Source organism: Symphalangus syndactylus, chromosome 22 (genome assembly GCF_028878055.3).
Source record: "Symphalangus syndactylus isolate Jambi chromosome 22, NHGRI_mSymSyn1-v2.1_pri, whole genome shotgun sequence".
Taxonomy (NCBI): Eukaryota; Metazoa; Chordata; class Mammalia; order Primates; family Hylobatidae; genus Symphalangus; species Symphalangus syndactylus.
In genome coordinates, this window is record NC_072444.2 from 18860036 (window position 1) to 18875107 (window position 15072).

The 15072-nt window shown below is 51.3% G+C and overlaps 1 protein-coding gene across 7 annotated transcripts in view; it reads right to left on the reverse strand.

Annotated features, from left to right (window-relative positions):
- Positions 1-15072, reverse strand: part of PAX7 (paired box 7) — a 119695-nt gene that overhangs the window by 38771 nt on the left and 65852 nt on the right. For all 7 annotated transcript variants that reach the window (XM_055262302.2, XM_055262299.2, XM_055262298.2 and 4 more), the window contains 2 exons: positions 10490-10655; positions 7504-7706 (listed from right to left, as the gene is read on the reverse strand). In XM_055262302.2, coding sequence (XP_055118277.1) covers positions 7504-7706; positions 10490-10655 — 369 coding nt within the window. The remainder of the gene's footprint in view (positions 1-7503; positions 7707-10489; positions 10656-15072) is intronic.

A 15072-nucleotide genomic window follows, 5' to 3' on the forward strand; every position in this document is an offset into this window, starting at 1 on the left:
ATAAAAAAATTGCAATAAAATATGTGTGAAGGAGGGGGTAATTGTGGACAAACGCAGCATTCAAATTCATTTTTCAGCTCTTTTACACACCATTTCAATCTTATTTTCTGCTTGTTAATGAGATCTTGTTGCCTGGGCTAGGCAAAACCTTCCAATATCAGGACGTAATTGCACATAATTTTCTCTCCTACCAGTGATTTGCATCAGTTTTTTTAAAATTCTGGGCTATTTAACACCCCACAATCCCCCTCCCCATCTTCCTGCCTACAAATCTCTCGCTCCCTCCTCCTTCCTCGTCCCTGGTCCAGCAAGACTCATTTTAAATGCCTATTATAAACGCAGTGTCGCCAATGAAGGGGCGGGGGCATGAAGAGGAAGTGATAGGAGAGAGAGGTAGGAATCTCCAGTGTCCACTGTGTGAGTGGCACTGCTCAGTTCCCTAGGGCAAGTGGACTGTCTTGGTCGTGTCTTGCTGCGAGTCAAGTGGTGGTGAGGTTCCTGGGTCCGGCAGACCTGAATTAGAACCCCATCTCCATCACTCACCTGCTCTGTGACCTTCAGCAAGTGACTTGACCTTTCTGAGCCTATTTCCCCAAGAGCAGGGTTGCTGTGGGGCTGGAATGACTTCAGATAGGCAAAGTGCTTACATGGGATCTGGCGTCCAGTAGGTATGCCATTAATGGAATGTCTTTTCTTGCTGAACTGGCTGCCTAGAGGCCTCAGACAATGCCAGGAGGGCAGTACTGGGCATGTGCTGTAAAGACGCACCCAGGAGACCCCATTCACAAATAAAGGTAAAGCCTTGAGCTTGATTTCTGTGGGTCTCAGGAGGAAAGAGAAAGCTTGGCGTTTGGGGACAGCGACTCTGAACCTGACTCTGCCATTAACTGCCCCTGTGACCTGGGACCTCAGCTTCCCTGGATGGACCACCAGACCAACCGCACCAGGCAGATACAACACAGTAGCACAGTGAGCCCTGGAGCCACTGTTGGAATCCTAACTCTGCCACTTGCCAGATCCTAGCACACAACCTGGCACCTGGAAGAGGCTCCACAAATGTTTGTTAGGTGGTTGGATGGATAGGGGACCCTGGACAAGGCAGGTTTCCTCATCTGTAAAACGAGGGTCACAAGATAACAGCCAAGAGTCAAGGAGGGCAAGTGGGGTCAGCATTCAGGTCCATCGGGACCTGGCCCTCTGTAAGCATGATCTCTGCCATTGCTGTCGCCGTAATTACTAAAGGCACAGGCTGGACCCGAGAGAAGGGTATCAAGAAGCAGGAAAGGACAGAAAGGCTGGTTGGCCGTGATCGTGGTTGTTGTGGTTAACTGCACGCTTAGAGAATATTCTTCATTAGCTCGGTGTGTGGGGAAATTGTAAATATGTAAATCCCTTTATGGGTTCCTTCATTTTAAGCTCCAGAAAGGAACAAAGGAGATGTTGAGTGTGGGACATTAGGAAAGAGCACCAGGAGTGGTGCTCCTGGGGAGACCGACGCCCCTTCCACGAGGCAGGAGCCCTCCAGACCCCAGCCAAGGGTGCCACTAACCCAACGGTGTGATTTTCAGAAAATCTGGGAGGAGATTGGGCCCTCTCTGGGCCTCAGTTTCCACTTCCTACTCTGATATAGTTGGCATCTTAAAAAGGTTGGGAGATGAGGAAGTTCCAGCTAACCACACCTCCCAGCCACACCTGGCACACACCGCCTGGGCCCTGAGGAAGCCTCCTGCACAAGGTACCCTGCCTGCAGCCTTCAACCCAAGGCACCCTCGAAACTGGCAGAACTTTTCTCCTGGTTCTTTGCTTGGGATCTCGGCCTGCCAAGAACTGCAGCTCTGAATGACTTCCTGATGCCTGTCTCCCCAACCTGTCTCTTGGAGCTCTGCTCCAAGAGAGGGCTGTGCTTCCACCATCAGACTAAGGCATCTAAGGATGAGGGTTTTGTCTCTTCCATCAGACTATGAGCTCCTGAGGACAGGGGCTGTGTCTTCCCCCATCCGACTGGGGCATCTAAGGATGAGGGGTTTTGTCTCTTCCATCAGACTATGAGTTCCTGAAGACAGGGGCTGTGTCTTCCCCACCAGACTGGAGATCCCTCAAGGGCCAGCCTTGTGTTCTCCTTTCTACCTGTGGCCACTACTCCTAAGAGCCTGGCCTGCCTGGGATTCCTAGACAGGAGCTGGTATGAAGGGATCAATCTGCAGGTGTCACATTATTCAAAGTCATTCATGTTACCAAAGGTTCCTTTCGTCCTACGTTATGTTTTTAATTAATTAATTAATTTTGAGACAGGGTCTCACTCTGTCACCTAGGCTGGCGCACAGTGGCACAATCACAGCTCACTGCAGCCTCAACCTCCCAGGGTCAATCAATCCTCCCACCTCAGCCTCCCTAGTAGCTGAGACCACAGGCTCGCCCCACCGTATCTGGCTAATTTGTTAATTTTCTGTAGAGACTGGGTTTTGCTATGTTGCTTAGGCTGGTCTTGAACTCTGAGCTCAAGTGATCCTCCCACCTTGGCCTCCCAAAGTGCTGGAATTACAGACGTGAGCCACGGCACCCCACCTCTAAGTTGTTTTCTAACAGTCGTTGTCCAAGTAACTGGCCCTCAGCCCAGGGCAAAGGGGAAAGAGTGGGCTGGGGGTTGCGGGCAGTCTATGATCCTAACCCCAGATGAACCTCATCAGGAATGAGGTCTCACGGGCAGGATTCCTTTTCCCTGCATCTCTTCAGAAGGACCCAGTGCACAGAGCCAGGGACATCCATGTGCTGAGTGCCTAATCCCTAATCCTATTAGGCTGGGGCTTGGGCGGGTAGGGGAGATGATGAGGGAACCAAGCCTCAAGGGTATCTAAACCTCTTGAAAGGCATTCGCCCATATAACTCAGCTCTGCCCACTGGTCCCTAACCTGAGGTCACTGGCCTCAGTTTTCTCATCCACCACCTGAGTAGAATGAGCTCCTTCCTCCACCAAGCTGAAGGGGGTGGCTTCCATAGATGGGGGTGGCTTCCCTACTTGCACCAGCCAATCTCTAAGAAGAGTGCAAGTGAGGGCATTTCTGAGAGGCAGGAAGACAGAACAAGTAACTAAGATTCAGGCTCTAGGCCGGGCACAGTGGCTCACGCCTGTAATCCTAACACTTTGGGAGGCTGAGGTGGGTGGATCACTTGAGGTCAGGAGTTCAAGACCAGCCTGGCCAACATGGTGAAATCCCATCTCTACTAAAAATACAAAAAAATTAGCTGGGCATGGTGGCACATGCCTGTAGTCTCAGCTACTCTGGAGGCTGAGGCAGGAAAATTGCTTGAACCTGGAAGGAGGCAGAGGTTGCAATGAGCTGAGATCGCGCCACTGCACTCCAGCCTGGGTAACAGAGTGAAACCCTATCTCAACAACAACAAAAAAAAAAAAAAAAAAAAAAAAAAAAAAAAAAAAAAAAAAAAAGAAAAGGAAAAGATTTCAGGCTCTAAAGTCATGGGTTTGAATCCTGGCTCTACCCTTTAAGTGGATTAATATATGTAAAACACCCAGAGCAGGATCTGAAGGTTAGAAGGGCTCCAGAAAATTCAGCTGTCCTTGTCAACACTGGTATTAAACATACGGTATGCCTTCTAAAATTATATTTTTTGTCTGTCTGACCCTGTTGCACTGTCACCTCCACTAGGACAATATAAGGGTCTTCCTCTCTTGTTCACTGATTAATCCCACGTGCCTAAAACAGTGCCTGGCACATAGTAGGTTCTCTATAAATATTCACTATGTTAGTGACTCTCTTCCAAGCCAGGGGGCATGTGCAGAGATGAGATGAGTAACTGGCTTTTCCTTGAGATTCTGCATGGAGTCCCTGATGTTCTGTGGTCCCCACTTCCCAGGCTGGGTTTGAGACAAGGGACTTGGGTCAAGCCACTGGAGGAGGCACGTCTTCCCCACAGTAGTAGCAAGCTGGCCAGCGTGATGCACAGCTAGCTTATCCCGGGTCTGCCCAGGTGCTCGGCAGAGCCACAGCTTCATCTTCCAGTGTAAGCCCCTTTGGCTTCTGTAAGAACAAAAATTCCGTCCAGACGCAGTGGCTCACGCCTGTAATACCAGCACTTTGGGAGGCCAAGGTGGGTGGATCACCTGAGGTCAGGAGTTCAAGACCAGTCTGGCCAACATGGCAAAACACTGTCTCTACTAAATATACAAAAATTAGTCGGGAGTGGCGGCGGGCGCCTGTAATCCCAGCTGCTCAGGAGGCTAAGACAGGAGAATTGCTTGAACCCGGGAGGCGGAGGTTGCAATAAGCCAAGATCGCGCCACTGCACTCCGGCCTGGGCAACAGAGTTAGACTCTGTCTCAAAAAAAAAAAAAAAAAAAAGAGAGAAAAAAAGAAAAAAATTCCTTCCAGTTTTGAGGTGCATAGCTATCTGGGCAATGTGTCAGGGACCTGCCATCTTGGGGAAAGGGACAGTGTGCTGACCCCACAGCCCGGGGGGGAAGCTTAACCTCCTCCTGCCCAGGTGAGCTATAGAGAAGCCGGTCCTGTTGGGAAGAGAGGATGCAGGAGGCAGATCTGTCCTTACAGGGCGTCTCCCTACAGATCCTTATACACAGAGGATTCCTGGCCCCGCACCTCCCAGGACCACAGCGATGTGCTGATGGTGTCAAGTCCACCTGCCCAGACTGAGGAGGGAGGGCAGTGGGAGTCGGAGCCTAGCAACCCCGGGAGCTTTTGTACAAGACCCAGAAACTCCCGCCCTGCTCGCTGCACCGGTCCTTCAGGAAGTGCTCACAGCTTAACCTCTGCGGTTCACATGCACAGAAGCACCCACGGCCTGCCCTGCTGCCCCTGCACCCGTCCTCCTCCAGCAGCTGTTCACCTCTTGGTCCCCTCTGCCCCTGTCAGACCCTCCATCTGTCTTCACACCTTTGATGGGAGCCTCTGAGCTTCTCCAATTCATCATGTCAGCCTCCCAGCCCTGAGGAATGGGCTGGAGGCCTCTCGCTTTTAGCTTCAGTGAAATTCTGGGCTGCGTGGAGGGCTGGGGGTCCAACTTAGGAACTTCCAGGAAAGGATGGAAAACACGTCATCCAACTCTGAAGTCTCCTAGCCATGGGGGACATGCTCCCCCTTGATCCACTGCTCACACCAGTGCGTCGGTTTCCCATCCCCGACCCACACTCTGGACGCCTGGGGCCCTTTCTTTGCTAAGTCTCTCTTTTGTCCTGTGACAGAGTCCTGTGTTGGGGGTAAACCTCGGCCCACAGTGAGACAGGGCGGGCTGGGAAAAGCAGTGGTCACGGAGTCAGGTGTGCCAGGTTCTCAACCCTGGCCTGGCCAATGTGTACCGAGGCCCTTCCATCTCCAAAGCAAGACAGCTGCGCACACAACCCCAAAGACCCTCTTCAGCTTTCTAAGGACACTCCTCCATATTTGTTTTGTACCACCAAGCCGCAACTGGACCCCATTCTTGGGTATGGACACCTTGGATCTCTGCAGTGTCCTCCCCCAGCCAGCTCAGGGATCCTGTTGTGACTCATCTCAAGGGTTCTGGAAGGTTAGCACTAATGAGATGGAGGCCATGACCTTGAACCTCAAAAAGGCCAACTGGGGTCCCCAGGGAAGACATTCTGGCCGACAGGCTGCATTCCATGTGCAGGGTTTAGTTCACCTGGGATCCCAGCAAGACAGTGAGGTGGCCTGGTGAGGACTAGTGCAGGGGCTGGCAAGTTCAGCCAAGTAAGTGGCATCACCCTTCATGCTGCGGACCCTGAGAGGGCTTGATGCATCACTATTAGGAGCTCTGCAGGCAGCTGCCTGCAGGTACTGGGCACTCACTCTGTGCCAGACCTGAGCTGAGCGCCTTCCACAGATCATCTCATTCAGTCCTCAGCAACCTTGGGAGGCAAGTAATGGGATTATCTCCATTTCATGGATGAGAAAATTGAGGCATAGAAAGGGGAAGGGACTTACTCAAGGGTTTTCCCATAAATAAACGATGGCGCCGAAATGCAATTAACCCTCAACTACACAAATTAATGGAGGCAAACAGAAATGAATCCAGACAAGCAGAAAATTAACATTCTTGGGAATGTTTCAGACAAAGGTTTTTTTTTTTTTTTTAGTTTACTGTAAGGGCCTGGCTTATTTCAGGCTTTGTGGACCACATGCTCTCTCTTTTTATTTATTTATTTATTTTGTTGAGATGGAGTCTCACTGTGTCACCCAGGCTGAAGTGCAATGGTGCAATCTTGGCTCACTGCAACCTCTGCCTCCCGGGTTCAAGCGATTCTCCCGCCTCAGCCTCCTGAGTAGCTGAAATTACAGGCGCCTGCCATCATGCCTGGCTAATTTTTGTATTCTTGTAGAGACAGAGTTTCACCATGTTGGCCAGGCTGGTCTCGAACTCCTGACCTCAGGTGATCCACCTGCCTCGGCCTCCCAAAGTGCTGGGATTACAGGTGTGAGCCACCACGCTGGGCCTTATATGATCTCTTTTAAAACTACTCAATTCTGCTGTGGTGGCACAAAAGCCACCATAAATAAATGGACATGGCTGTATTCCAATACTTTATTTACAAAAAACAGGGAGCTGGACGGACGTGGCCCGCAGGATGTAGCTTGCTGGCCTTCTCTGAATTCTTTTTATTCTCCTTTTAGGTAATGGGTTTCCCATATTAATTACGTTGTCCTGACACTGGGAGGGCCAGAGAACTAATATTTACTTGGCGCTAATTTCATGCCAGGCTGTGGGCTAGGTGCTGTGACCTATTAGCATATTGAACGTGGCAAGCACCCCTTGTTGAGAGGTTAGTTACAGACTCTCTTTGCTTAATGGAGGATAAACTGAGGCTCACAGATGCTGACTTGCCTCAGAGCCCCCTGAGCAGTAGAGCTGGGATTTAGACTCACGCCACAGCCTTCACTGTTCTGCCACACTACGGCTCTTCAGATCAGTTTGGATCATGTGCGGTGGATTCTCACCACAGACATGTGGCAGGAGGCACTTCATCCCTTCCCCCACAGCTATTTGGGAGCCTGCTGAAGCTACACAAAAATGAGCCCATCAGTTCCTCAAGTTCATTGGGACCTTCGGCATCATCAAGTCCTGTTCCCCAAACTCACCAATAACCACCATTAGCACCCACATTACCTCTCTGACTTCATCCAAAGCAGGTCCTGTGACTTCTAACAGCACCCCGAGGCAATGAGTGACTTAACCAATCACACAGGACCAAACAGAATTCCAATGACCAATCAGGGTAGAGTTACCGGCCCAGAACCCCATCCACAATTCTCTCCGCCAACAGGACATGGTCCTGCCTTTCAGGAATTGGTCACTCCTGGTGAAAAGCCAAGAGCACGGGACAGAGTTTAGGGAGGATTCCTGGTTCTAGAACAAAAACCCAGACCACAGTGAGCCTCCTACAGGAAAGAGCGCAAGGCTTCCACCCACGTGCTGTCTGCAGATGTCTGACTTTCAGGGCGGTGGGATCCTGGGTGCTGGTCTGAGGCCACCTACCTGAGGAGACAGGCCGCTGCTGACCGGGTTCATGTGGTTGGAGGGCGCCGCCGGATTCATGAAGCTGTCGGAGTAGCTGGAGAAGCTGTGGCGGGCTCCGTAGGCAGAGCTGGTGTCGGCAGCTGCAGCCGCTGCAGCCAGCCCGCCCTGGTGCATGGTGGACGGTGGCAGGGGCTGGGGCCGGTGCACAGTGCTGCCCCCATCTGTAGACAGACCCAAGAGAGGTCCTAAGCAAGTGGCCTCATCCTGGACACTGGGCCTCTGAGAGCAGAAGGCAAGCCATGAGCCTCCTCCTCCCCGTCTCCATCCCATGGAGGGAAGGGACTACCCTCTCATGCTACCTGGGATGAGACAAGTTGGCTCCTGGGCAGGGCACTGGGCACCGGCCAGGTCTTGACTGACAACCCAACATTCTAGACAACCCCTAGACAGATGCACACCAGCCCCTGTTGCTCAGTGCTTGGCACACAGTAGGTGCTCAATAAATGCCAGCTGGGCTGAAAGCCAGACCTTGATGGGGACTCTGTTAATCGACCCGGTCTGTTTTGTTTTGTGAGCATCAACCACTTGCCAGTTGCTTTAACAAATGCTGCCTAAGGGTATGAAGCAAGACTGTAAATCCCATTTTACCGATGCAGGAACCAAGGCTTGGTGGGCTTGGGGCACTCACACAAGATGACCAGGCTAGTGAGTGATGGGACCAGGATTTGAATGGCCTAACTCCGGAGCCATGTCTGTTCTTTGCTGCTAGGCTGTTCTTTTGCTCTCTCTGGGCCTCTCTGTGCAGCTTTGCGGGGGCTGGGACCCTCAACACTGTTGCAATTTATCTTACCAAGTCACAGTAGTGCTGGAGGGGGCTCTTTGACTCTCTCCTTGGCCTCCAGAACTCCAGCCTGCCAGTCATTTAAGAGGAGGCTTTATGAGGTAGCTATCTTTTTTAAATTTTTTTTTTTTTTTTTTGAGATGGAGCCTCAATCTGTCACCCAGGCTGGAGTGCAGTGGCACGATCTGGGCTCCGTGCAACCTCTGCCTCCCGGGTTCAAGCGATTCCCCTGCTTCAGCCTCCTGAGTAGCTGGGATTATAGATGCACGCCACCATGCCCAGCTAATTCGTTTTTTGTTTGTTTTGTATTTTTAGTAGAGATGGAGTTTCACATGTTGGCCAGGCTGGTCTCCAACTCCCGGCCTCAAGAGATCCGCCCGCCTCAGCCTCCCAAAGGGCTGGGATTGCAGTTGTGAGCCACTGTGCCCAGCGCATGAGGCCAATATCAAGTAGTGGTATTCCTGGTGTGTGCTGGGACAGGGCGTGGGGGGTGACAGAATGAGAGCAAGGTCTGGTGAGGTGGGGGAGGGAACCCTTCTTCCCCTAGCAGGCTCACCTTCTCTCCTGGGACCCAGACTTTCCTCTCCGAAGGCCCCTCTGATCCCCTATCCTCTCCCACCCACTCACCTTCTTCCCTCTGCCTTTCCCTTTCCAAGGCTAGAAGGGAATCTTATACTTCAAGCCACTGGGAGAACTGGGCTCAAGTGAGGCCTCCTTCCCAGGCCGACCTCAGGGCTCTGACCCCGCTCAGCCCAGCCTGGCCTAGGGCTGTTCACCCCAGAGTGGGGGGAATCCCTCAGAGGGAGCTTTCTCAGGTCCTCAAAGGAGGCCCTGACCTTTATTCCATCTCTGAAAATGGATCTGTCGAGAGAGAGGCAAGAAAATGAGGTCCCAGCAAATTATTTAAGCCCCTTTGTAAATTTTTTTGTCATAGGTTGGAGACCAATATAAAAAAAAAAAAAGATTCCAACATGATTCCAACATCTTCCCACCAAGTACACACGCATGTGCACACACACACTCTCACGCACACACACACGCACACACTCATGCACACACGCACACTCACGCACACTCATACACACACGCACACTCATACACACGCACACTCACGCACACACTCATGCACACACGCACACTCATGCACGCACACACGCACACTCATGCACACACGCACACTCATACACACATGCACACTCACGCACATACTCATGCACACATGCACACTCTCACGCACACACACGCACACTCATGCACACACGCACACTCATACACACACACACACTCATGCACACTCACACGCACATACTCATGCACACACGCACACTCACGCACACACTCATGCACACACACACACTCATGCACACTCACACGCACACTCATGCACACACGCACACTCACGCACATACTCATGCACACATGCACACTCTCACGCACACACACGCACACTCACACGCACACTCATACACACACTCACACACATGCACACTCACGCACATACTCATGCACACATGCACACACTCACGCACTCGTGCACACTCACACGCACACATACACACACGCACTCACACACACTCATGCACACTCACGCACATACTCATGCACACATGCACACACACGCACACTCATGCACACACTCATGCACACACGCACACACATGCACTCACTCATACACACACGTACTCATGTCACTCTCATTTTAAAAACTCAAAGACTGTGACTATGCATGGTCCCCAAATCCCTGGAGAATCTGTCCCTTTCCCTCCAAAGCGGGTCAGCCCAGTGTCCTCTCCTCCAAATCCTCGCTCCTCAAAGCCTGGTCCATGCCCCACCAGCTTGGGCACTCCCAGGGGGATTTTTAGAAGTGCAGAACCTTGGGCCTCACCCAGACCAGCGTTTTAGTAACATTCCTGGGAGATCCCTGGTACCATTTGAGAAGCTCAGTTCTAAACAGGTGCACAGGGGCTGCCTTGGGGACCCCACCTGGCTGCTCTGTGTCAGGGCCAAGAATTTCAAGGGCAGGATTGCATCTTTTTTCTCTTACAGCCTGCTCGCATGAAAGTAAGAAATGGTCATAAAAAAAGAAGGGCCTTTGTAAGTGAAAGTAAAGAAAGAAGAGAAGGGGCACCACTGAGATGGCAGGACGGGGGCCGGGACACTCACCTTGGGAGATGGTGGTGGTGGGGTAGGTGGAGTCCGGCAGCTGGTAGGGGGGCAGCGTGGGCATGCCGGTGGGCGGGAAGCCTCCTGGCAGAAGGTGGTTGAACGCCGCCAGCTGGTTGGCTCCTGCCTGCTTACGCCAACGGGCGCGGCGGTTGCTGAACCAGACCTGGGGGGTGGAGAGCAGAGAATGGAAACCCCTCGGCCAGGTTCCTGGCAGAGAGCTGCAACGCATCTAGACCCAGTTGCCCAAGCCATCACCCTCTGATCCAGCCAGCATCCTCCTGCAGGCCCCGGCATTGTGCAGCATGGGACGGTTTGCAAAGTGTTTTCATAGGTATGACCCCATTCTGCCCTCACAACCGCCACTGAGGGGGTTCTATATTATCCCCATTTTACAGATGAGGAAACCAAGACCCAAAGGAAGTGGGTGACTTGTCCATGGGCCAGATTGAGTCAGTGGCCCAGCCAGTCCTGTGTGGCTCTCAGGCCAGTGCTCTTTCCTCTAATGCTGCTCCTTCCTGGAGGGATGCTGGTGCCCTGCTTGACCACCTCCTCCAGGAAGCCCCCCAGGAGGAAGCCACACATCTGCAACCCACCTGAATCAGACCTGCACTTCAGACCCAGATGTGCAAGCCGGGTTCTTTCTCTGGAGACTGAGGACCTACTTTGCTTACACACCCTGGGCCTTCTTGAAATAGGAAACACACACACGGATTTATCAAACATTAGTGGGATAATAACCCAACATCTTTGTCTCCCCTTCCCGTGCTGGCACTTCACGTTATCAATCCATACATAGACCCATGAGATGTGTTCTCCTATTCCCATTTTACAGAAGGGGAAACCAAGGCTCACAGAGGTCAAGTTGCTTGCCCAAGTCCACATAGCTAGTCTGTGTTGGAGCTGAGGTTCAAACTTAAAATCAGTCTGGCCGGGCACGGTGGCTCACACCTGCAATCCCAGCACTTTGGGAGGCCGAGGCAGGCAGATCACGAGGTCAGGAGATTGAGACCATCCTGGCTAACACGGTGAAACCCTGTCTCTACTAAAAATACAGAAAATTAGCTGGGCATGGTGGTGGGCGCCTGTAGTCCCAGCTAGTTGGGAGGCTGAGGCAGGAGAATGGTGTGAACCCGGGAGGCAGAGCTTGCAGCGAGCCGAGATCGCGCCACTGCACTCCAGCCTGGGCGACAAGCGAGACTCCATCTCAAAAAAAAAAAAAAAAAAAAAATCACTCTGGCTTTCTAGAGCCCACTTATCTGGATTTGCAAGTTTCCTGGGACAGGTCAGAGAAAGAGGAGAATGAGGGTGCACACTGGGGCTGCCTTGAGGGGGCTCTTTTCCACCTTTAGCTTTGCACGTGCTGTTCCCTCTCACCTGAACACTCTTCCTGCAGCTGGCTCTTTGGCCTTCAGAGCTCAGCTGAAATGCTTCCTCCTACTCCTACTCCTTAATTGCCGCATCTAAGGTGGGTTCAGGTAGGTTCTCTGCCTTCTGTCAAGGGGGCCTCCTGCCTGTGTGCTTCCCCACAGGAGCAATGATTTTATTTATGTTTCTTGGCTGTGCTGCTCCTAATGTCCCCCTTGGACCCAAGCTCCATGGGGCAGAGGCCATGCATTCCTTGCCCAATGCCTGGAGCTCAGTAAGTGTTCAAGGAATACTTGTCGAATGAATGAAAGAGTGAATGATGAATGAATGAATGAACAAGGGGAGGCAGGATTGGCTCTGGGGTGCCTTTGCTGGGGCTGGGGCCACAAGGCTTGGTTGGTGTCCCATCCTTATGGGGGGTGAAGGCCGCAACCTCCCCTGGCACCTGATCACCCAAGACCCCCAAATCTCTGGACCGTGTCTGCTGAGATGGGGGAGGGGAGTGCAGCTGGGTGGAGGGCGTTTATGCGCCCCTAGAGTCATCCTTCCCTGGTGGGAAAAGCAGCGTTCAGCTTTGCAGGCTGGATAAACAAGAGCTGCCGGCTCTGACCTGTTGAGGTTTCACAGAGAAAGGGAGAGGAGGCAGCCAAGCCTGGAGGGAAAACGACTGGCTCCCGATGGATTCAAAGCCCTGGCTTCTCCCCACTTCTGCAGGGAGCCGAGGGCTTCCCCGGGGCACCCTGGAGTGGGAGGGATGCTGGAGGGAGCCCTGCAAGGAATGGCCTTGCCTCCGAGCTTCCAGGCTCTGCGGGAAGGGTATGGGGAGGTCTTTGTACTAATTCAGCGTTTCCCAAACAGTGGGCCTCCTGCCACTGCTCCCTGTTGGAGAAACAGAATTCGATAACCTGAACATGAGGATGGGAAAGTTATTCCATTCCACTTCTCTCCCAGGCTTCCTGGGCATGGAGAAGCCGGGAAGAGGGGTCTCAGTTTGGTGCGAATGCATCCTCAGCCTTTCTAACCTGTGCTAATCTCCCTTCTGAATGCAGGGAGAGGAGGCGTTTGCAGGTGACGTTTTCCTGAAAGCCTTTAATCATGCTGTTTTGGTTTCTTTTGTGTGTAGTGTGTGTGTGTGTGAGTGTGTGTGTGTGTGTGTGCAACAACTGCCTTCCCTTTATGGGAGTGTTGTGCATTTTTATTTTAAAACACATTGATTTCGTTGAAAAGTAAATAACAATATAGATAATATGTGAACGTGGCGAACATCTTGGGTGGGTGGGAGAATGATGGGCGTTTGGGATACGCCACTCTAGTTTGTTATGTAGCAGCTGGTCCTTAGGTGCTGCTCATCTTTTCCTCAAAAAAAGAATGCCGAATAAAGTTGGATGCTTCTTCCTCCTTCCCTTCCCTTCTAATCCCTTCCCTTTCTTTTCCTACTCTTCCCTTCCTTCTTTATTTCCGCCTTCCCATCTTAAACTTTTACTGGGACTCCTCTCTGTGCCAAGTAAGACAGGCTAGAGAGATGGACAGGACCCAGTCCTAGCCCTCAAACTGCCCTTTGCCTGGGCACAAATCAAACAGCAGCTGCTTTTCAGTGCAGTAAGCTCAGATGGGGTGACATGCAAAGTTGGATAAGGAGCTCAGAGGAGGGGCTTCCAACTTTGCCTCTCAGAATCCAGGAGGACTTCCTGGAGGAGAGGGCATGCCTTTGTTGCCAATTCTGTCATCTCTTCTTCCTTCATTGTCCTATGTCCCTAGTTTCACATCCCTCCCAGTAGGCACCTCCCTTCTCACTAAGTGTAACAGGATGGTTGACAGCAGGGATTCTGGAGTCAAGTGCCTGGGATGGAATTCTGCCTTTAAATCCTAAGATGGGAAAATTTTTGTTATCCCTCTGTGCCTCAGTTTCTTCATAAAATGGGGCTAATAACAGCCATCTCCTAAGTGGTTCTGGACCTCAAATGAGTTAGCACAGGCCACATGCTCAGAACGGCGTCAGCCACAGGTAAGCATCATTCTGCTGGAGACCCTCTGAGGTAGCTGAGCTGGAAGGGTCTCTGTCAGCGTCTCGTACGAGCTGCCCATTTACAGAGAGGGAAATAAATGCTCTAAAAGGGACAGCGACAGCCCCAGCACCCTACCCAGAATCTCTGGTCAGGACTGAGTTCTTTGAAAGCAGGGGCTGGGTTTTATTCTTCATTTCTGATCCTTCTCTCAATACCCTGCACTGGGAGTAGGGTACAGTTGATGCCATCTGTGTACTGTGTCCAGTATTCCATCTGGCCCTTCTCTTCATGTAGCACAGAGGAAACGAACCTGAGCAGATAGACTTGGGTTCAAGTCCCAGCACAGTCACTTTGAACTGTATCTTCTTTTTAAGTTTTAGTTTTTGTGGCTACATAGTAGGCATGCATATTTATAGGATAGAGGGGATCTTTGATATAGGCATACAATGTATAATAATCACATTGGGGGTAAATGGGGTATCCATCACCTCAAGCATTTACCCTTTGTGTTACAAACAGTCCAATTATACACTTTTAGTTATTTTTAAAGGTACAATTAAATTATCATTGACTATAGTCACCCTATTGTGTTATCAAATACAAATACATCTTCTTTATCCTTATTCCTTTTTTGAACCCGTTAACCATCCCCACTTCTCCCCTCACCTCCCACTACCCGCCCCAGCCTCTGGTAACCATCCTTCTACTCTATCACCATGACCTCAATTGCCTTAATTTTTAGCTCTCACAAATAAATGAGAACACGTGAAGTTTGTCTTTTTGTGCCTGGCTTATTTCACTTAACATAATGACCTCCAGTTCCATCCATGTTGCTGCAAAGAACAGGATCTCATTCTTTTTTATGGCTGAATAGTACTCCACTGTATATGTGTATAACTGTGCTTTAGGAAGTCACTTTCCTTAGCTACATCTCAGTTTTCTCGTCTGCAAAATGGAGAGAAGAATCACACATACCCCGCAGGTCATGGTGAGAATTAATAAACATACCATATGTAGACTGGTGAGCCATCATGCCTGGCACATAAGAAATGCACCATGAAGGCCGGGTGCAGTGGCTCATGCTTGTAATCCCAGCACTTTGGGAGGCCGAGACCAGCAGATCGCCTGAGGTCAGGAGTTCAAGACCAGCCTGGCCAACATGGCAAAACCCTGTCTCTATTAAAAATACAAAAAATTAGCCAGGCATGG